The following is a 22,648-nucleotide window of genomic DNA, read 5'->3' on the forward strand; positions in this document are numbered from 1 at the left end:
AATCTGGTTGTGACGTTCCTATCTGGCCACTAATGAGTTAATGATCTGCAGAGCCCAGTAAGCTGCATGGAATCTGTGTAGGTGACTGCAGCTGATCTCCTCCGTGCCAGCTGTGCCACAGATGGATTTCTGATCTCCCTGTATCTCGTGTACAGATCTGGGCGCGGATTGAACTCTTCCACTAAACAAGCACAAGCCTAATGATTATATATTGTACAGCGCGTGTCTTCTGTTCTGCGTGCCCTGCACATTCCAGGGATCGTGCTGCCATTTCCAGGCAGTGTTCAGTAATGGCAGCTAAGGACATTCCGTCCGCTGGTCAGGAACACTAGGACATTGGAGTGATGTTACAGGGAGCAGTCGGGCTGTGCCTGGCTACAAGGAGACCTGGCAGTCTTGGTCTGGGCAAATGTCACTACGAAGGCCTCAGATACATACATGTGGACATAGAACAATCCTATGTGATCATTCATCCACAAAGTTTACTTGGAGAAATCTGGTATGTCAAACAGAGTTGGTGCTCTATACAGGAAGACCACCCTATATGGGATGCAGTCAAAATCCCGAATGGGTCATAATACCGACCAGGACAAAATACCGACATATAGAATGTACAGGTGAAACAGTCAACATGACTTTCCGTCTCAAGGTCGACATGGTTTTTTCACTGTTTTTTGACCCGACAGGCGGAATTTCATGCCCTAGCATCCACTAGTGCGTGGTGGGCGAATAAAATAGTGTGCCAAGCGCAGCGAGGACCCGTGCCTGAAGCATCGCGAGGGATGCGGCTCACTACCGACTGTCGACATTCGGGTGAAAAAACCCATGTCGACGGAAAGTCATGTTGACGGTTTCACCTGTACATTCTATGTCAGAATTTTGTCCTTGTCGGGATTTCATACTGAATCCCCCTGCATAGAAGAAATAATTCCCCCATGAATCGTTCAGTATAATACATATCGGGTGTCAGTAGAAAAAGATCCAAAGATAAGAATGGCACTCCAGTAATAAAGCTATAAACCAGGGGTAGGCACCGTGTGGTCCGCCAGCTGGAACTACACACCCCAGCATGTCCTACTACAGTTTAGCATGCTTTAACATGAAGCCTAGCTGAGATTGCTGGTATGTGTGGTTCCACAGAGAGCCTGCCCTTGCTTTAAATGTTCTATTAACCTGCAACTGCAGCCTGAGCACGTTGGGGAGGTAACGAGCTGCTATGACCCCAAATATTGCAGTTTATGGGGGGGGGGGGGTTGGTGTGGATAGAACTGTGATTTTTCAACCTTTTTTCTTTTTTTACCTTGCGGTACATTAAATAAGATTTTAAAATTGCCAAGGCACACAATGAGATCCACACAGGGCAAAATACATTCTTACCCTAATACGTTTTATTTTTTTCCTGGGCAGAGGAGCTCGCAAGCATATCGTTTTGTGAGCGACAACTAAAGTTGTCGAACAAAACCACCATGCTGTACAATACCCTTATGCGGGAGACCTGTACTGAACCCCTAACCCTGTGTTCCTGAAGCCGACACGGGCTGCCGTACCCTGCCGCAATAATTACTGAGACGCACATGCGTCTCAGACAGCTGGACGCCTCTCCATCGGCGCTCGCATGATCCCCTCTCCGCCGGTGTCCGCCAGCGCAGGGGATCTGGTGGTTTCCAGCGCTGTGTGAGAGGAGCTCACTAGGCTTGCCATGGACGGCAGGGACAGAGCCGGGCTGCCACGGAGTCACTACGCTAAGTGCACTAACTATGCTAGGCAGCCGTTGGGCTACGCTGACAGCGTATCTTAGCCTACGCTGAAAACGTAGCGTAGCCGGGCACCGTGTACTATTACACAATTACCCCCCCCAAAAAATAGTGTCCTTTTACATTAAAAGAAGAGACCAGTAAATAACAGCTGAACTGGTGGTGGCTGTAAACTGGTTTGGGCATCTCTAGATCTGGGGGCACCCTTGAGAACAGCACAAGGCACACGGCACAGTGGTTGAAAAACACTGGTCTAGAGAGAGCATTTCTTTTTCATTGTGTGGAGTTTATGTATGAGAGGTGGGCATCTCAATCCTCTAGGTCTCTTGCGCATGGGCACATCCGTCATATGTTGGCCTTAGTGCACACAGCCTCAAGTGCTCATAGTAAACTATGCACAGGTATGAATGGAAAACAATGGACAAGGATAGGGTGTGTGTGTGTGTGTCTGTCACCGCTCTCATAGGGTTAACATTTTCCTCGTCTGGTCCCATCTGCAGTGTTTGAGCTATGAATACAACTAGAATGTAGTGTTCTGTGGTTATAGAGGAAAGCGTTTGTGTGTGTGTGTGTGTATAAAATACTTATAAACTACTCGTAGCTCTCGGCCTTTCAGGGTGACTCAGTACAGTACCGTTACATACTGCTATCCCACGGAATGACCTCTTGGAGATGCCCATGCCGGCATAATTTGTAATCTGACCTCTCGGGAGTCGGTGAACGCTGGCTAGACTGCTCCTGGTGAAGTGAATGATCAGGTTTCCAGCAGGTATTATATTTGGTGCAGAGGGGATGGGACAATCCATGTCGACATTCCTCATGGAAGGCATAGCCCACAGTAAACAGCGCAGTGCTGACCAGGGGTGCTTAACGACCGCTACCAGTGCCATCTGGCCAGAATTGTCCATGGTTACCGATAACGACACTGGCTCAAATCACATTTACTGCAGACATTACTACCAGGAGCATGTCCACTATGACTCTGGAAACAGCGGCACACCTGGGCTTGTGGGCTAATTAGAACCTCAGGGACTGGCAACATGTGGTTTGGTCCAATATTTATATATTAAAATATAAGGGTGGTATTCAATTGTTTGTGGGCGTCCCCACACCGGCGGGTGGTTTTCAGTTGTATCTGGCGATGAGGGCACTAACATTTCACCACGCTATTTGAGTTCGCAGATGGGACTTTGGCGTCCATTAGCTTGGTTTGGCTCAACATGACCATAATGAGTGCGGTATGCGTACCCCCCCCCCCCCACACACAAAATAATATATATATATATATATATATATATATATTGAATAGCGTCCTGTGATCTCCTGTATCTTTACATGGGGTTCAGGCACAACTAGATAATTGAATACTGCCCAATGTCTTCATCTTGAGGGTATTTTATTGGAGGTGTGCCCAAATTTAAAATACTTTTGTTGTAGCTAATGGCAGTGGGTTAATGTGTTTGCTGATAGATGGCGTCGCGGTTTTCCCAGTTGTGCATGTGTAGAGAACGGCTTTGCCTCAGTTTCTTCATTCAGTGGTCGGATGCATGATGGATTCCAGATCAGCGCAAGGAGCTGTTATCCAATTTTTTCACGCAGAAAGTTTGAGTGCTTCAGAAAAGTTATCGAATATGCATATTTTATGTATGTATATTTAATTTTGGATATTAAATGTGTATATTTATACCGCACACTATATATCGGTGCAGGTTGTACGGTAGAAGTCGCGTTAAATGCCAGGAGGACGGACCCGGTGCATTTATTTATTTATTTATTTTTTTGAGAGCACTAATCCACGCAGTCTCATACGGGACTTTATCTTGGGACGATGGAGACCACACAAGCGGGCATTGCAGACATCAGTTTGTATTGCCAGCAGAGTGTTTACTAGGAGCAGTACGGAGGTTAGACTAGGCCAGTGGTAGCCAACCCTAGCCCTCGAGAGCTACCAACAGTTCACATTTTCCAGACAACCTAGCTGCTGCACAGCTGCACTCGTTAATCACTGACACATTTCAAAAGATACACAGGTGGAGCTAATTAGCTCACTTGTGATTCTGTGAGGAGACCTGCAAAACATGCACTGTTGGTAGCTCTCGAGGACTAGGGTTGGCTACCCCAGGACTAGGCCATTCCAGCAGACTGCCGCACTCTGTCTATACAACTGCTTAATACACCGGGCAGTGCAGAGACTGACTCCCGCACGCCACTGCTTGACTATTTCCCGTTCCTGGTGGCTGATATATTCAGCCACCACTGCTCCCCTCGATGTGGATTATAATATTAAGAATTTACTTAACCGGGGACGACTATATACTCTGATTGCTGGTGTGCATATAACACTCAACAGCTGGAGCCGGCAGGGTACCACCATTCTAAAGTGTGGCGAGCGCATGCGGATTACTTTACATCTATAAGAATTTACTTACTTCAGCTACCTCTTACGCTTTATTGGAGCAGAATTTATACATATATATGATGGTTTGGAAAAGATCCACTTTTTCTTATTTAATTCATAAATATATATATTTATTTATTGATTTTTTTTTTTTTTTTTTTGCCATTCCTTATATACCCATATGCCTTTTTCTGTGGCAATAATAGATTTTATTGACTAGTCATTTCTTTATTATTTTAGTTTATATTTTTGGATTGTTAAACTATATATTTTTACACTTATTATTGTGCATTTTCCAATTCTTCTAGGTCAGCCAATCCATTTAATTATGAAGCGCAGTTAGACTATGGTACGTTCTCATTCTAGTGTTTTCCATTAATTCTGTTCATTTGACCTCAGAAACTGTAAAACCCTCCAGCTGACCCAGGATTGTAAATGGGGTTTCCACATTCTCTTTATTTAGCTGCTTAATGACCATAAGCATTCAATGAAAACCGTATGTGGGGAAAATAATTAAATAAGACATTTGGCTGCTGAATGATCCAGTCAGTGAGAGTACGTTGTGATATTGCGGAATAGTTCTGCGAAAGTTCCCGGTTCATAGACCGGGCATTACTGAAGGAAGCCAATTCTAGAAAAGGAGCTGGTTCTGTAGTCGGAGGAAGCTGGTTACAGGGATCGAAAAAGTAGATGAAAAAATATATGGTCATTCTCTAGGTCTCGGTCACTTTTTTATTTTTATTTACTAGAGACTGATTTGTGCACTGAATTGTTTACCCCTTTACTCTGATGAGCTCTTCAACATGTGAGTAAGAAACTGACATGAACAGGGGAGTGTTGTGTCTGTACTGTTTGGTGGGCAATATCCCTTCCTGGGTGGGTATAATGGAATATAAAGCACTTAGGGCAGATGTATTAAGCCTTAACAAGAGATACATGCAAGGATGATAAGGAGAGATAAATGTCCAGCCAATCAGCTCCTTACTGACTTTTTTTAAACACAGCCTGTAACATGGCAGTTAGCAGGTGATTGGCTCTCCTTATCACCCTTGCATTTATCTCTTGTTAAGGCTTAATACATCTGCCCCAATGTGCCTCATCTCCATTCCCTGGGCCCTCTATCACAGCTATGAAGCTCCAGGGATGACCTCAGTTGTCCCATCTCAGAGGACACAGATGATCCCTAACAATCGGTCTTCCACACTGTCCTTGGTGCTTAGCGCTGCTTGCGCATTACTGCCTATAGACCTTCTCTATGTGTCAATGTGGTGGGGCCGCTAGACAGCATTCTGTACAACATTGGTGCATATATATGTTATGTAAATAGCTCCAACAGGGAGTGTGACACATTTAATTGGTGTTGATGTAGGGAGGTTAAACTTCAACCCTTGCGTGAGCAATGCTGCATGACCTATTTATGAGACTCTTGTAGGGGTGGACAAGTGTTTCATTAAGTAGTTTCTAGGGTGGATGGTTAGCAATATGAGCCACTAGGCAATAGGGCTCAGCCAGTTCTCAGATATTGTCACTGAGACCCTAAATTAGTCCTAGTTACCATGGTCCTGAAGCGGTCGGTGTTTCTATATACAGATTCCAGAGTTCTTGCTGATCCCTGCTGTGGTTTGTGTACAGAATGGATGCTTAGTCCAGTGAGCTCTGGGCAGAGCAGCTTTGCAATTCATGGTGTGTGTGTGTGTGTGTGTGTGTGTGTGTGTGTGTGGTTGGGGAGCAGAGGAGGGGGTGGGGGTGTTCTATACTGATGACCATGCAGGAGCTCTTTCTAGTCACGATTTGTGAGTGTTCCCCAGTTGTCACTGATGTTACGTCGGCTTTGTTAGAATGATGAAATACAACCTGTTTGATGATTGTAACCTGTTTACTGCATACCGTGAGATGGGATGGTAACATTCCATTGGTAACGCTGCTTCTTGCTATTGTCCACCTGGCCATGGTTTCTTCTTTGTCTTCATTATGCTGGCTGTGTGTGTGTGTGTTTCATACAAGTAGCCTGCCAATCGGAAGACCTGGCTGCCGACTCCTTCCTAGACGCAGGCAGTTCTTGGCATGCCCATTGTATAACCAACTAAAGCTATACCAGCTGTTTTATGGCACAGAAATGCAAATATATCCTTTTTAAAGCTTCATCTGAAATGCCACCATTGGAGCTTAATCCCGTAATCAGATGATTGAAACAGTAGCAGCTCGTTGGTCATAAATCAGACATTGATTAGTAAGGCTGAACAATCTGCCCTCTGCTAGTGTGCAGCCTCCTGGTTGTCTGCTTCATTTCACTAGGAACATCCTTATACTTATACAGTGCGTCTGTTCACTGAGGCTCCAACACTCCTCCTAACTCTCCCTCTTTTGCACCATTGCCCTATTAAGAACATGAGCTCTTGCCAAGGTTCCCTCTCTTCAGAGTCATTTTACGAAGATGTGGGTTTTTAGAGGTGAGCAATGTTGCCCATTGCAAGCAATTGGTTTCTAGCTGTTATCCTCTAGATCAGTGGTTCCCAACCCTGGTCCTCAAGTACCCCCAACAGTGCACGTTTTCCAGGTCACCCGGCAGGTGCACTCATTATTCAGGCACATTTGAAAAGATCCACAGGTGGAGCTAATTATAGCACTTGTGATTCTGTGAGGAGACCTGCAAAACATGCACTGTTGGGGGTACTTTAAGGACCAGGGTTGGGAACCACTGCTCTAGATCAGGGGTAGCCAACTCCAGTCCTCGAAAGCTACCAACAGGTCATGTTTTCCAGCTCACCTCGCAGGTACACAGGTGCACTCATGACTGACTTAACTACAGGTGGAGGTAAATACTTGTGATTCTGTCAAGGACTGGAGTTGGCTACCTGTGCTCTAGAAAGTGCTAGATTAAGAAGTCGAATTGTATTGGTTTGTGTTTTTACATATATACACAAAACCTCAGCTAAAACGAATGCCTGTACTCCGCTAAAGCCAATCTATTAGGGTGTACTTCGGACAAAAGTGGAATGGGTGCCCAGTAGCAGCAGAACAAATCCTCCATATCACAATGTCTAAAGTGATGGGCAATATTGCGTGACCTGAGCCCTGAAACCATTGTATCGCCCCCTTGGTATATGGGGCACAATTATCTTGCATAATCCAGAAAAGTGCACATGCACCTAGGACACAAACTGTGCAATTGCTCGTGCCTTGATCAGCATCGCACCTATTGGTGGAGCTTGTTGGTGCGGATGGATTATTCTGTCTGTTGACAGACCATGCATTCTAAGAAATGGGCGTATCTGGATGATACCTGGTTGGGGGACATGTGATCACACAGAATTACTCTCTCATGTGCATCGACCTCCACACATGACTGTAGCATGTGTACATAGATGGGATGCCTATTTATGGAGGATCTATTGCTCTCTGTATGGGTTGGATGCATGTCCAGCTAATGATGGCGGTAGCTATACACCGCGGGCAGAATAGGCTTCAGTGTGTGTCATTCAGAGGTCGGAACAGAACAGAGGCTGCAGACACTACTTACGCAGGATCAGACCCATTGCAGGGTCCAACTGGCACCTGCCTCTTCTGGCTAACTCCAGAAGGGTCAGTGGCTCATTTGGCCTTCTGGCCACACAGAGCCGGGCTGGATGCGCAGCCTTCCATCTGTTCAGAATAGTAGCCAGTGATCCCTGTTTTGCAGCACTTTTTTTTTTCTTGTTTTGGTTTAATGTTTGCGTTGCTATTATTTGCCAACGGTAATGCACTTCCCTGTTTTCTTTGTCTACATCATAAACTCCTCCATTTGACAGTGATATTGCAAATACCGGGACCTATAGTGACGTATAGGCTGTTCCTGCTAGGAGTATGCCGAATACCTAAGCTGGCCCCACCTACTCCCCAAATATTTCCTAGGTATTTTCCCAATCACATTTTTATGTATGGTGGCAATTTTTTTTTATAATGTTTTACTGCTGATATTCCTTTACGCATCTGTAGCAGAGGTGCTTATCATAGCAGTGCTGTTTTCTGCATTTTTAAGTTAACTAATTAAAAACATTTTTGGTACTTGTTTCCTAGCATGGCGCCAGCGATTTTAATTGCAGGCATCGGGACCCAAAAAATCGCGTCCATCGCATACAACCAAATCGCATGCGACGCAATCAATGTAAAATGGTCCCTAACACCCAATTTTACATTGGGACTAATGTAAAATACACCCTAGACCCCAATTTTCATTGCATACCCCCCCCCCCTCCCCATTGTTAACGCCACCCCACTATTGACGCCAACCCGAAGCGTGGTGAGTGCAGCTAGTCCACGAGGGGCGGCGGTACGCGTCCTCCGACATTTTCATACCCCCACTATCCACGTCGGCTTGGAGTTGACTTTATAAAGTGTGTCGACCGGACGCGCATTACTTCACAGGTATTATGTGTCCCCTCGCGGGGCTCACCACGCTTCGGGCTCGCTACGCTCGCCACACTTTATAAAATCAACTCCGCCGACGTGGATAGTGGGGGTATGAAAAGGTCGTGGATAGTGGGGGTATAAAAAGGGCTTGCCACGCTTCGGGTTGGCATCAATAGTGGGGTGGCGTTAACAATGGGGGGGCATTTCACATATAAATTACCCATAAGGGTGGGTATACAATAAAAAATAGGGTCCATTGGGCCATTTAACATTGTACCCTATGTAAAATCGCGTTAATCGCGTCGGTCGCATCGCAATGACGCGATCAACGCGATTTTCTCATTGCCGGCAATAAAGGCTCAAAATAGACAGAAAATCGCGTCCATCGCATACCTTAAGTTAAGATATGCGATGACCCATGACAGGTGCCGTGCTAGGAAACAAGTACCTTTTTTTTTTTTTTCTTATTGCTGCGTTTTATGCAATAGGTTGGTCTATGCCAGGGATCGCATTATACATTTGCAAGCTTTAAATGGGGAAACCATTATCGCCTGCAATTGGGGAGTAATGAATTGCATTTATTGCAGATCTCTGTTTTGTACACCAAAACATCATTTAGGACGACTATAGTTTTACTTTTTTATTTTGGAGAAGGGTCTAGTAATGGTCCTATAATAAATAAGTGAGGTCCTACAGATGTAACCACATGGATACCGGTAGGAAGACTCTGCTGCTGTATAACTGGGTACTCCATGAGAAGAATACCAGCAAGAAGTAATAGATAATTCATAAGGTTCTTATAAACCCGTTTGCCAATTAAATGATGTCCCTTATTCTGGTTCACCTGCAAAAGCAAATTCTCTCTGATGGACAAAACCATGTGCACTAAAAGGGGGGTGGCGGATGTAACCCGTGCAGAGAGATTTAGATTTGGGTGAGTTATTTTATTTCTGTGCAGGGAAAATACTGGCTGCTTTATTTTTACACTGCAATATAGATATCAGTTTGAAGTAAAACCCCACCCAAATCTAATTCTCTCTGCACATGTTACATCTGCCCCACCTGCAGTGCACATGGTACTGTCCATTTGAGAAGGAATTTGCCTTTGCGAGGGAACCAGAATAAGTGCCTATGTGTCCAGAGACTGTGTCCAGGTCTTGGGGGGGAGTGGTGTAATTCAGACCTGGTCGCACGGGCGAGAATGTGCGGCGGCCAGCGATCCTGTAAATGCCGCCCCGCTACAGTGAAATCCCACTTTGCGACTTTATGTGCTCACCGTATAAATGGACGTGCACGGAGAAGACGTTGCAGCCGAGCAAATATGTCCAAAACCCTTCGAAAGAGGCTCGGCATCTAATTTATTTTCCCACTGGGCAACACTCATTGCAGGCTCTGACTAGCCAGAGACGTACCAGATTTTTATTCTTGGCACTTGACACCTACTTTCTGCCAATCACCTTGCAAACTGCTTACAGATAGAACAATCAGCAGGACTTCATTGCTGGAAGGAGGCGCTGCTAGTTTTTTACCTCCTAGGTTCTGCATTGTATTTACAGGTAATTTGGTAATGTGGGTCACATGCAAAGCAAATATTGATATTGGCAGAACATGAGAATTACTATTGGGAATGGGCACTGCAGTTATACTGTATATTTTCCGGTATCCCGATGGCTGACAGACCATTTCTAGTTAATCAATAGATCGACACCAAAAGGACGACATGGGAAATGTCAACATGAGTTTTTAACAACTGAAAACTTTTTCAACCTTTAGCACACAAGTGGATTCTGATTGGGAACAGGGCAGTGGTAGTGGAGCGAGGGCCCCCAAGTATTGACGAGTGAACGCAGTACACCAATTGGAAGTCCAGGTGCTCCTGTGTCGACAAAATAAAAAGTTAGAATTTCTTGTCTTGACCTTTTTTGGAGCCCATAAATGAGAATGACTGTTACTGGGTTCATCTCTATGATCTAAATCTTCTTCATATCTTTATTGTTTCCAATGAGGTTTCTTATATCATGCTTGTATATTACAGTGTGGAAAATAAAAGCCAGTAGCCCCCCTAATGGGGTATCTGGGTGCAAGTGGATCTATGATCTGGAAGCCAGGTTCTGTTTCCTTGCGTAGCCTAATGACCGGTGTGACATTGTGTCACAGTGTTGGTGTGTGCAAACATCGCTGTCCTCCATATTTCCTACCTCTCGGCTTCTAGATGTGGTTCCACGGAAGAAGTGTGGGCAGAGGAGGAGACGCGTGGTAACCGGCGTAATCCTTACCATATGCCACGTAACCGCTGTCCCCTCCATTGTGCACCGAAATCCTCCAACACTGCTTATTGCCGTCAATGTATATCTGCATGAACTGTAATAAAGGAAGATTGCATGTGGCAATGAGAGGGGGCTGTACGTCTGTTGGAGCCTAGAGCCCAAGGTGTCTAATTCTCCGTACAGAGCCCCATATCTGCCCAGCAAAATCCGTCTTTCAGTGCACATATTGCCATAAATCTGCAGTGACGCCGCACAAGATAATCACATGGATTAATCTTGAAATAGTCTGTTCCTAAATCCAAAGACGGCTTTGATGTTTTATTATATATATATATATATATATATATATATATATATATATATATATATATATATATATATATATATATATATATATATATATATATATATATATATCCCTTTTTATCTGTGTTACCTTGTACTGATCTGGCGGTTAAGCAGGAATACGAAGACTTCTCATAAGACATTCACCCGGCTGCATGGGGACACATTTCCCCGTATAACCCTGGAATTAAGTTCCCCACTCCCCCCTAGATCACTCACTCGGAATTGGATTACTAGAACTGAGATCATCTATGCTGTCACTCCTCATATATTGTCAGTAGAGTTGCACACATCTGGCTATTAATACTATGCTGATGACTATCTATGTACATTGACACATTTAGATTAATGTCTGTTGCCTGCCATGTTGTAGATGCAACAATCCTAAGAAGCTTTGGAGTTTCTTATGGTGCCCACTATGATTTTGTGGCAGTGTATTAGGTGTATGGATAGACTGATGGATATCATAAGTGTAACACAAAGGGAATCGTACATATTCCCCCTCATCAGTGACATTTTGCACTAGAATAGACTCCTCCTCCTCATATCTTTATTCATCTCCCTACCAACTTGGGAGACATTATTACTTTTGGATCTAGGTACAGATGGCATTGAAAAGGGGATGTGTAATTATGGGCACCCTGTATATGATTTGTGTATGATTCTATATCGCGCTTGAGTACAGTGTCAGTAGATTGATAGTCAGCCAGGGGGCTAATCTTTGTGGTGTTTGTATGTTCTCCCTTGTTAATGTGGGTTTGTGCTGGGTGCTCTGGTTTTGTGTTCATATTACAACAACTGGTACAGTAAGGTGCCCCATAAACTAGGGCAGCTTCTCGCTTGGTAGAAGTCTCCTGCTATCACATAAAATGTAGGCGGTTATTCTGGCTGACACGCAGCACTGCGAAGTTTGCAGCGCTGCGTGTCATTTTTAGCCCCCCTGCCACTCGCACATGCTGCCGCCCCTCTTCGCAGGGCAAATTTGCCCCCACAGCTGCGAATGGATACATAAACATCCATTGGCAGCCTACGGGGCCAAACCCACATACCGTATAAGTCGACCCGAATATAAGCCGAGGCACCTAATTATACAACAAAAAAAACTGGTGAAAACTTACTGATTCAAGTGGGACCCTCACTCTAGTATAAGCCGAGGGGGGCCTTTTCAGCATAAAAAATGTTCTGAAAAAGTAGGCTTATATTTGAGTATATATGGTAATTCGATCAACGTCGACCATTGAATGATGTGGAATCTGCACACAGAACTAAGACACTCTCGGGTGTGCTCTGTAGGGGAACATGGCGGGCAGCTGAACCCCCCCCTGCGAGCACCTGGCAAATACTCTGTACGCCATGTCTGCTTGCACCCAGCACATGTGCAGTAAAGAAACGTTGTGCAACGGTGCACATGAACCAGAATAAGGTCCGTGTTGTATGCAATCCCAGCCAAGAATGCCAGGAAGGCTTGGTGATGCGATATATAGTGCAGTCCATGCAATCATCTGGCCCCAGTGCAATGCTCATTGGACCGCGGATTGCATCGGACCTTTTGTCAAAAACATGCGATTTGAACCATTTTCATCCAATTTATCGCCGTAATAGGATGAAAGTGACCAAATCGCCAGAAAATCGCCCTGGTGTACGGGACACCTTTTTAAAAGCTGACAGAAAAATAGTGGGGTTTGGGCAGTTTTCATACTATTCTGACCGATCGGGCTGTAAAGTAGCAAATTGTATGAGTTTTGTCTCCGGTTCTGATCCAATGCGCAGTCCCCCTGCGCATCTGCGTATGGGATCGTATACAATATATCCCATGCAGAAGGACCACATACCATGCATTGTATGTCATCCAGCTGCCGGGGCGGTTGAAGGGGGATCGGCTGTGACTTACAGTAGTGTATGGGGGCCTTAATGTTTGACTGGCGTGTACCTGGGAGTATGTGGAAGTCCGTATGCTTGTGTATTTGATCTCCAATAGGACAGCTTGTATAACTAAACTATAAATCTATATATTCTAGTACTATTGTACTTGTGTGCCTGGCACTGCTAGGGTCAATACGAGCACTACGCCTAATGTTAGCAGGTATGCGGATGTGGAGTTCCGCTTGTAGTACAAAGTGATTAAAGCACAATACATACTCTGTACAGACATTTTTAAGGTTACATTATACAAATAAGCAAATCCTTGTAAATCATTCCTAGAATGAATCCATTAAATGATAAATAACCTGTACACTTCATTTTGGCTTAACGTTCTGGTCCTTTATTATATGGGTTGGATTGTCATACTTGGGCCCTGTAGCATAAGAAGTTAGACGTAACCACAGTTTCCTACTGATGCACATAGAAGAGTTGTCCTGTAATGATAGGGTTATGTTTATTATCATTGCTGGCGTCCCTCCCTCTCACAAGCTCTTCTTACTGGAAGCTGGGGATGACGGTACTAGTCTGCAAGTACATTGTGACACAGAATTCTACACTCCTGAACTATTTTGGGACGGTCAGCCCTTTCCTTTTTCTGTACAGATATAATAACCTCTGTTAAAAGTCTGCACTGGGTTAGAGTAATGGCACTGTCGCAGCCTCACTCTGCACCTGATAGGCTTTCTGCTCATGTTAATGTGCTTGGCGACTGCAGAATTGTATAGACGTTTGCATTAAGGTGTGATGTGTATCTGGAGTGTTTATTTCCCTGCATGCAGAACATTCTTATTTGCAGGGAAGCCTGTTGAAAGTGCTTTATATAAATGTGTCTTGACCGCAGGAGTATGGATGACACCGGGTGTTTCCTTGCTGCCTCGCCGTAATGGGATCATAAGTTTGGTTTAATACCAGGAATCTGTGTTGTATTGGTGGGATTGCTGCTGATGTGTCCGCATACATCTGTCCTCAAATCGCACCATTTGCTGCACAGCAGACTTGCAACTTAAGCTGGGGAAACATTAGGCGATGTGTTAGCTGTGCCATGGTCATCCCAATTTTTCCCTTGAACTCCCTGACAAACGCTATAGTGCATACACACTGTTTTTGTACGATATATCTATATCTCTTGGGTATATTCAATTGATGCCGGATCCCTTTAGATATTATTTAGCCGGAATGGATCCGGCATCCATTATCCAATCAGTGACCAAATCCGGATGTCTGATTTGGTCGCTGATTGATGCTCACCCGACCGGCGCTGGGACAGAATGAGCACAGCGGCGAGAGGCGGTAGGATCACCCTGGAGGCTGTACGGAGCCGGGGTGAGCCAGGTGAGTGCGGCGCTAAGGGTAGTGACAGGAGGCGGCGGATAGGAGGACTGTGCCTTGTAAGCTGCTGCTACTCACCTGGTGCCGTCCTTTCTGACCCAATACGGTCTGAGATGGTCGGAAACATGACCATAACCTTTTGGATTTGGCTGGGTTTCCGTCAAAAGCAGGTGGATTAGTGGCTATTCCGTCAATTCACCTGGTCTTCGGCAGGTAGGAACATTTCACCCTGGCAAAAAAACACATCCAGCACTGAATAGGTCGGAATCGGGGGGAGGGGGGGGGTCTGCTGACATCACCGGATGTCAGCTGCCCACCCATTTCCTTCCCAGCGTACACGCATATGTAAGTGACTTTAAAGTCACTTTTATATGCCTGTACCTTCCACAACTTTTGATGGTCGGCGACAATTGAAAGATGTGGGAGGTTTCCCCTGCCCTGTGAATGGATGTTACTGTGCCAGGAAACCATTCGCAAGGCGAGGTTTGGTGGACTCGCAAGCCTGCGAATCAAAGTATCATGCACTGTAATATCCACTGTACTGTGTATTCAACAATAATACCTTGTTTTTCATGTTTTTATAAAAAAAAAAAATCAAAAACAAAGTTTTACAGCATTGTGGAACGGCAGAGAGTCCCGCAGGAGACACACGGCGGTAGTTTCTGTTATGAGAGGCAGCTAATGCGCAGTGTTTATAGACCCGTTAGCCTTGCTCATCTCAGGATATTTATACTTTATTTTGACTTGAGGTTTTTGCAAGTGATCCAAGCAGCAGACGGTCTCTGCACATTTGTTTTGCAGGTTACAAATGAAAGTATTTAGAACTGTTTGGGATTCTAACCGCTTGGTCCTCCCAGTCTGACTCTGACAGCGCCTTGTTTTGTACTTTTATAGTGTTCTATACAACTAAAATAGTCTGGTCAACATTACACTGTGGAGAACATTTGTCACATCTTCTAAAAAGGACAAGTGGTCGTGTTGCCTGTAGCATCCAAACAAATTCTTGTTTTTTCGAAAGTTTGATTTAAATGCCCCATCCCCAAATGAGTTAAATTCATATTACTGGGACTAGTGATGGCAGTGAGGTCATTAATTACTAGAGGCGTCCTCATACATTGTGGGCCTTATTCTAGTTCACGCTTTCTGACACAATCAGTCTTAGATGGACAAAACCATGTGCACTGCAGGTGGGGCAGATGTTACTTGTGCAGAGAGAGTTAGATTTGGGTGGGGTTTTACTTCAAAGTCACATCTATATTCAGTGTAAAAATAAAGCAGTCAGTATTTACCCTACACAGAAACAAAATAACTCACCCAAATCTAATTCTCTCTGCACATTTTACATCTGCCCCATCTGCAGTGCATATGGTTTTGTCCATCGAAGAAGGATTTTGTAAGAGAGTGAACTAGAATAAGGCCCTATAGTTGTAGTTGAACCCCACCTGGCCGCCAGGTCCTGTGAGAGACTGCTAGTGTCGGACATGTTTTGTGCGAGACCTGGCGGCTTACTTGCACCAGACATGTTGTGATGCATTGTGTATTGAGGCCAGATGTATGAGGGCACATTTGCTATTGCTTTCGTTGCTGAGGTGGGATGAGGATGGGTGGCGTGAGGCTGCCCCGTCTGCAGTGACTAGCTGCACTGCAAGCACTAGGGGCTGAACCGGGGAGCAGTGGGGCTGGCAGCTGCTGGAATATCATCTTCCAACACTGTGGGTGTTTCTAAATGGTAGAATCACATGTGACCATGTCAGGCAAAGCCCAGCCTGGTGTTGTCGCATCTGATGTAACCAATCCAGGGAAGTAGTTAAATGATGAGCGTTCAAATTGAATGTGGTGGTGCATTCCATAGCAGGACATGAAAAGTCTTATAGGTGGGAGCTTGTGTGTAGGGCATCATCACAAGCATAGTGCCCCTGTGCTCTGGTCATGCCACTGGTGTCTTGACCCCGTAGGCGATACCTACACGTTGGTGTTTACACAGTGCCTCTGTCATGTTTCTCATTGTATAGAACTGTTATTTATAAGGCATTGCAAGCACGTCATTAATCTGTGTCTCTCAGGTGACCGTGCTGTTGGTGGCCATACACACGCAGATTTATCTTCAGATCTGAATGATTGGAACAAAAACATGGTTATGGATGAGAGCAAATGACAGTTGACCATTTGCTTGGAAATGCTGGAAAACTGACAAACTGTCACTTATCCATAACCATGTTTTTGTTCCAACCAGCCAGATCTGAAGATAAATCTTACTAGTGTATGGGCACCTTAAGCGAAAGCGGTTTTGCCGCACAGAAATGGTTGGATGAAGTCTTAACGGTAGTTTTGAACTGTAATCTCTCATGTGAGGATCCAACAACAACGCTGCCTTTGCAACATTCATATTTGTACACCAGAGACCAGCCCATCACAGCAAAGCAATGCTTGATTTGAGGACTTAAGGCAAATCACCCCCCACGTTTACATGGATACCTTCATATCCTGTATTCTGGAGTGTTTGGGGTGGTGTCATGTGCTTCGCTGCTGAGATGCATAATGTTTACCCTCGCTTGGGGAATACTTGTTATGAATATGGAACAGATTTTTTTTTTCTTCATCTTAGAGCAATTAACATGAAAAGCTTTTATCTGTTCTTCACCTATTTTTACCAGAGCCTTCTCTTTGTGTTCCAGCTTCCTGACAGATACAGCCGTCCATTCCTGGAAGTGTTACGATGACGGAGCATGGCATAAAGTGGGCTTGCGAATATTGTACTTACGAGAATTGGCCATCTGCAATCAAGTGTACCATGTGCCGTGCCCAGAGACCCAGTGGTGCCATCATCACTGAGGAACCATTCAAAGGCAGCACCCCCAATGTGGGTACTATAGAAAGAGGCGGGGGGAGTCCCTTAATCTGCCCCGATTCGAGCGCCAGGCCACGCGTAAAGTCCTCATTTAGCATGGAAAATAGCAGTAAGTGGTCCTGTCAAATGTGTACCTACCTGAACTGGCCTAGGGCCATCCGATGCACTCAGTGTTTGTCCCAGCGTAGGACACGTAGCCCCACGGAATCTCCACAGTCCTCCGGATCAGGTATACGGTCCATTCCCAGCCCCATCGACCCGTGCGAGGAATATAATGACCGCAATAAACTGAACATTAAGGGTCAGCACTGGACTTGCTCTGCTTGCACGTACGAGAACGGTGCCAAAGCAAGGAAATGTGTTGTGTGCGACCACCCCACCCCCAACAACATGGACGCTATAGAGCTGGCAAATACGGATGAGGCATCCTCTATTATTAACGAGCAAGACCGCGCTCGCTGGAGAGGCGGCTGCAGCAGCGGCGGTAACAGCCAGCGGCGGTCGCCACCGATGTCCAAGCGGGATTCCGAGATGGACTTCCAAAGGATTGAGCTAGCCGGGGCAGTGGGTAGCAAGGATGAGCTGGAACTGGACCTCAAAAAGCTAAAGCAAATCAAAAACCGCATGAGAAAGACGGACTGGCTGTTCCTGAATGCGTGTGTGGGTAAGTGATGTATCTTCCAACAATACCCTCTTGCAGAACGTGCAATTTACAGTTCAGTCCTATGTTTCATGGTGTTATTTGTCATCGAGAGCTAATGGGCCTAAAACCAAAAGTTGATGTCAAATGAAAAATTCATTTTGTAACCATAGCAACTGTATGTTTAACGGTTTCAATATTCCTTAATAAACGTTGTTCCAGGGACTGCAATGCTTGCGCTGTTAGGGGTATATGGGTCATGGGACCAACACTAAAAAGGTCAATAGTCAGTAGGTTGACCACTATTGGTCGACACCTGCATAAGGTTGACATGGTCAAAAGTTGGACACAAGCAAGATGTTGACATGGAAAAAGTCGACCTGAGAGGCCGACACGGGCACTGTAGAAGTTTACCATTTAGCACACTATATTATAATCTAGTGCTGTCCACTTGGATGGGAAAGTATGAAACCTCATGTCAGCATTTTTTTAATGTCGACCTGTTGCTTTTGTTCACAATGTAGACCCTTTTCATATGTTAACATGTGGCCTGTCACCCTATTGACTGTCAACTTTATAAGTGTCAACCTGCCGACAGCATCTCTACACACACACCCGGGAACATTTTATAACTGCCCTTTTACATAATCCACTGCTACATTATGGATTACATGGTCCTAAAGCAGGCATTGTAAAAACAATGGCTGTCCAGCTGTTGTGAAACTACAAATCCTATCATGCCTTGCCACAGTTTTGCTATTAGGGAATGCTAAAACTATGGCAAGGCATGCTGGGATGTGTAGTTTCACAACAGCTGGAGGACCACAGTTTGGCCATGCCTGTCTTAAAGGGCGGCTCTCTGTCCCTAGCCAACTTCTACAGGCCAAACATCTGGTTCATCTGTCATTGTCTCTTGAAGAGGCTGCAGCTTAATCCACCAACTCCTCCCCTGCTCACTGGGGAAGGTTCACTGGGAACCTCTGCCCGGAATCGATAGCTGTTGGGCGCTGGATGTTTCGGCTGGCAGACATGCAGATGTTTACCCCACGTAATGTGCTTGTGCCGAGAGAATGGGAAAATGCGGCACAATGATTGTGTTGAGCAGCGATCAGAGTCTGGGGCCCTCTATAAATAGAGCGGGATGAGTCACCGGTCTGCTGTGCAAAGTGCATTCAGCGCAGCCAGGCTTCTGAGCGTGTGGGCTGCTCTTACATTTATTATATTAATGGCCCATGGATTTTCATTTTTTTCGTGTTTAAAACAAGCTGTCTTAGTCTGATGCCTCGTTATCAAAGGGAAATCTTGTTTATTTTGTGTGTCATCGTCCCCCCCCCCCCCCCCCCCCATGGAATGTAGGGGGATTATTTATTTACATTTTAATTTGACCATGAATCCACTTTTATAGCCACGCTCTCCGGCCTCCAGTGCTTATTTATAGCTGGGTGCTGTGTCTCCTGGGCAGCAGCTGCTGGAGAGGACATGGAAGGAGACTGTGCTTATGTAATCCTCAGCCAAACGTCTGCTCCGTTCTTAGCATCGCACAGATACGCCGCCTCCAGTGCAGGACATGTGGACGCTGTGCCCTGGCTATATGTGGTGTTCATACAGGTGGCCGGCCCGGTGTGTTATCCAGCATCTAACAACTGATTGCCAATGGGTGTACAATAATGCTGGGCATATCCAGTAAGGCAATCTCCTGCCTAAAAATCACTGTGAGTAATGTCAGAGGATTCGCACCTGTCCCGATAGAGCCGGTTGACTCCTAGATATGACTGGCTGGCTCCTCAGGTATGTGTCCACCCAGCCGTACACCTATACTGATGGGGGTCATCAGTCAGCCAGACTTCCAGTTTTGTCACTGTAATTGTATCATCTTTACTATATGAAAGTATTTACATTCTGTGTCTGATCTCCAGTCCAGTATGTGTTACACATCTAAAAACATATTCAAAAATTAATGGAAGAACCTATGTTCTCACAACAGCAGTGAGTGGCACTCATGGACCAACACAATGTACAGCTGACTAATACGGTAGATCCAGCGTTTTGGGTCTTTAAACCATCGTCAGGGATATAAATTAATGTGAGTTACTATGTATAGGGAGATATACATTTTTTGATGTGCCCATAACACAGTAATTTGGGAACTTGCCTAGTAGATGTATCATTAAGTAGAGTGGTGACACGTAGTATCTGTAAATGTAGTATTAACCCTTCATTACCTCAGGATTGGGATCTGGAGGAGTTTAGCAAATACGTTTTTAGATAGATCAGGATCCCGACGCTGGGAAACCAACATCTGGGATCCCGATCGTTAAGTATGTGGGTAGGGAATAGAGGTCGGGCACTAGCGCTGAGGGGAAGGTTGGGCACTAGCTGTGAGGGTATGGGTCGGGCTGCGGAAGGGGTGAGATTTGGGGTTAGTCTGCTACAAGGGAGATGTGGGGGTGTATTAGTGTGCCATTGGAGCCCCTGTCAGTATTTCCACTATCTGGCTATTTGGGTCTCTTTTATGACCACGGGATGCTGTATGTATCTCGCTGGTTTGTGTGTGCTAAAATTGGTCTTTAAGTCCTGTTTATGAAACCCTGATGGGTCCCTAATACGAAGTTTAAATCCGGGGTTCGGAACCCCATGAGGGCAGCACACTAGTGAGAGGCTAAAATGTACAGCCCCATATACACTAGACTAGAAATGTAAATATACTTCAGAGGGAAACGGTCATCTGTCAGACCAGACTTAGGTCAACAGTCATTAGGTCGACCCCGACGGTCGACTGTCCCCAAGGTCGACAGGGTTAAAGGTCGACATGGGCCAATGTCGACATGGTTTTAGGTCGACAGTCATTAGGTCGACATGAGTTTTTCACTGTTTTTTTGAGCCGACGCGTGCCGACAGGCGGTATTTCATGCCCTACCATCCACTAGGGCGTGGTGGGAGAATAAAATAGTGTGCCGAGCGCAGCAAGGCACCGTGCCCGAAGACATTCGGGTCAAAAAACAGTGAAAAACTCATGTCGACCTAATGACTGTCGACCTTGGCCCATGTCGATCTTAAGTCATGTCGACCTTTAACCCTGTCGACCTTGGGGGCAGTCGACCTTCCGGGGTCGACCTAATGACTGTAGACCTAAGTCTGTTCTGACAGATGTACCGCTTCCTTCTCAGACAGGGGCAGATGTATTAAGCCTTAACAAGAGATAAATGCAAGGGCGATAAGGAGAGATAAATGTCCAGCCAATCAGCTCCTTACTGACTTTTTTCAAACACAGCCTGTAACATGGCAGTTAGCAGGTGATTGGCTGGACGTTTATCTCTCTTTATCACCGTTGGATTTATCTCTTGTTAAAGCTTAATACATCTGCCCCACTGCGAGCAATGTCCTTAACCCTTTGAGTGCCAAGGTTGCCGTGAGAGATGTGCAAAATATCCGCTAAAAATGCCAGGGCTGAGGAATACAAGTCACCCTCGTTATTGCTGGCAGATGATCTAAAGTCAATTAGTTGAAGTTTTGTTAAACATTGCGCCAAAAAAGAACAGTCCCTGTGGGCGAGTGCTGGCATTGTTAGTGGGTATTTTGCACATCACAGCAGTGTTGGCACTCAAAGGGTTAAACTCTAGTGTGTACACTCAATGGGGGCTAGTTACTAAGATGGGATGTTTCACATGGGATGTTGCTATGGGAAACCAATCAGATCCCGTCTATTATCCTCTATCTAGAGCATGGGTCCTCAAACTGCGGCCCTCCAGATGTTGGGAAACTACAAATCCCAGCATGCCTTGCCACAGTTTTAACACTCCCTTATAGCAAAACTGTGGCAAGGCATGCTGGGATTTGTAGTTTCACAACATCTGGAGGGCTGCAGTTTGAGGACCCATGATCTAGAGCAGGCATGTCCAACGTTGGCCCTCCAGATGTTGTGAAACTACACATCCCAGCATGCTTTGCAATAGTTTTAGCAATCTCTAATAGCAAAACTGTGACAAAGCATGCTGGGATGTGTAGTTTCACAACATCTGGAGGGCCAACGTTGGACATGCCTGATCTAGAGGGTGCTAAATGAATAAGAAGGTTCTGATTGGCTGCCCATAGCAACATCCCATGTGAAACTGAAATCCCATCTTCGTAAATTTACCCCAATATCGCTAACTATGCATCAACGACCCCATGTGTTTAGTGGCTCCCGGTGACGTCACTGAACGGTATCACTTACGGATAACTGCCGGTGTGCACAGTTATATATTGTTTGCCCAGTAGTTCAGAGGGAAACACTGCCGGTATTGCTCATAGAGCAGATCAGCGAGTGTGGTTGGGGCTTAGTATTAGCGACCCACCAGGGACGAGGTCACACAGGCGCTGGTTAGCGGAAATAAGCCAATAACCTGGAGTTTGCTCTGTTAGACTGCTGAGATTATAATGGCTGGGTAGCAGTGCCTGGTATTGCAGAGTGTGCGCTATATCCGTTCCTTGCTTTGTGGTAGACCTTTATAAGTGGTGATGAGAAATGTATAATTACTGGGTCAATCCATTAATAAATGTGGCCCTAAATCTACTAAATGTCCTTTTATCCACTAATAATGTATACATGAATGAGCCTGTAGGTGCACTTTCTGAGCAGTGTGTATGTTCCCTTCATTTCCATACCACCTACGGTTCTAGACCTAAAGCGCATCCAATAGAATTCTATTATATTGTCCCAAGTAGATGGCACATGATGCTGCAGGAAAGCATTGAGGACACTTCCCATGATGCGGC

At 45.4% G+C, this 22,648-nt stretch overlaps 1 protein-coding gene across 4 annotated transcripts in view; it reads left to right on the forward strand.

The window, feature by feature from the left end:
* The window catches only part of ZRANB1 (zinc finger RANBP2-type containing 1), a 64,163-nt gene that overhangs the window by 26,913 nt on the left and 14,602 nt on the right, over positions 1-22,648 (forward strand). For all 4 annotated transcript variants that reach the window (XM_083149445.1, XM_083149443.1, XM_083149446.1 and 1 more), the window contains exon 2: positions 17,081-17,917. In XM_083149445.1, the coding sequence (XP_083005571.1) occupies positions 17,122-17,917 (796 nt within the window). In that variant the 5' untranslated portion in view covers positions 17,081-17,121. The remainder of the gene's footprint in view (positions 1-17,080; positions 17,918-22,648) is intronic.

This window comes from Crinia signifera, chromosome 6 (genome assembly GCF_055691185.1).
Source record: "Crinia signifera chromosome 6, ASM5569118v1, whole genome shotgun sequence".
Lineage (NCBI taxonomy): Eukaryota > Metazoa > Chordata > Amphibia > Anura > Myobatrachidae > Crinia > Crinia signifera.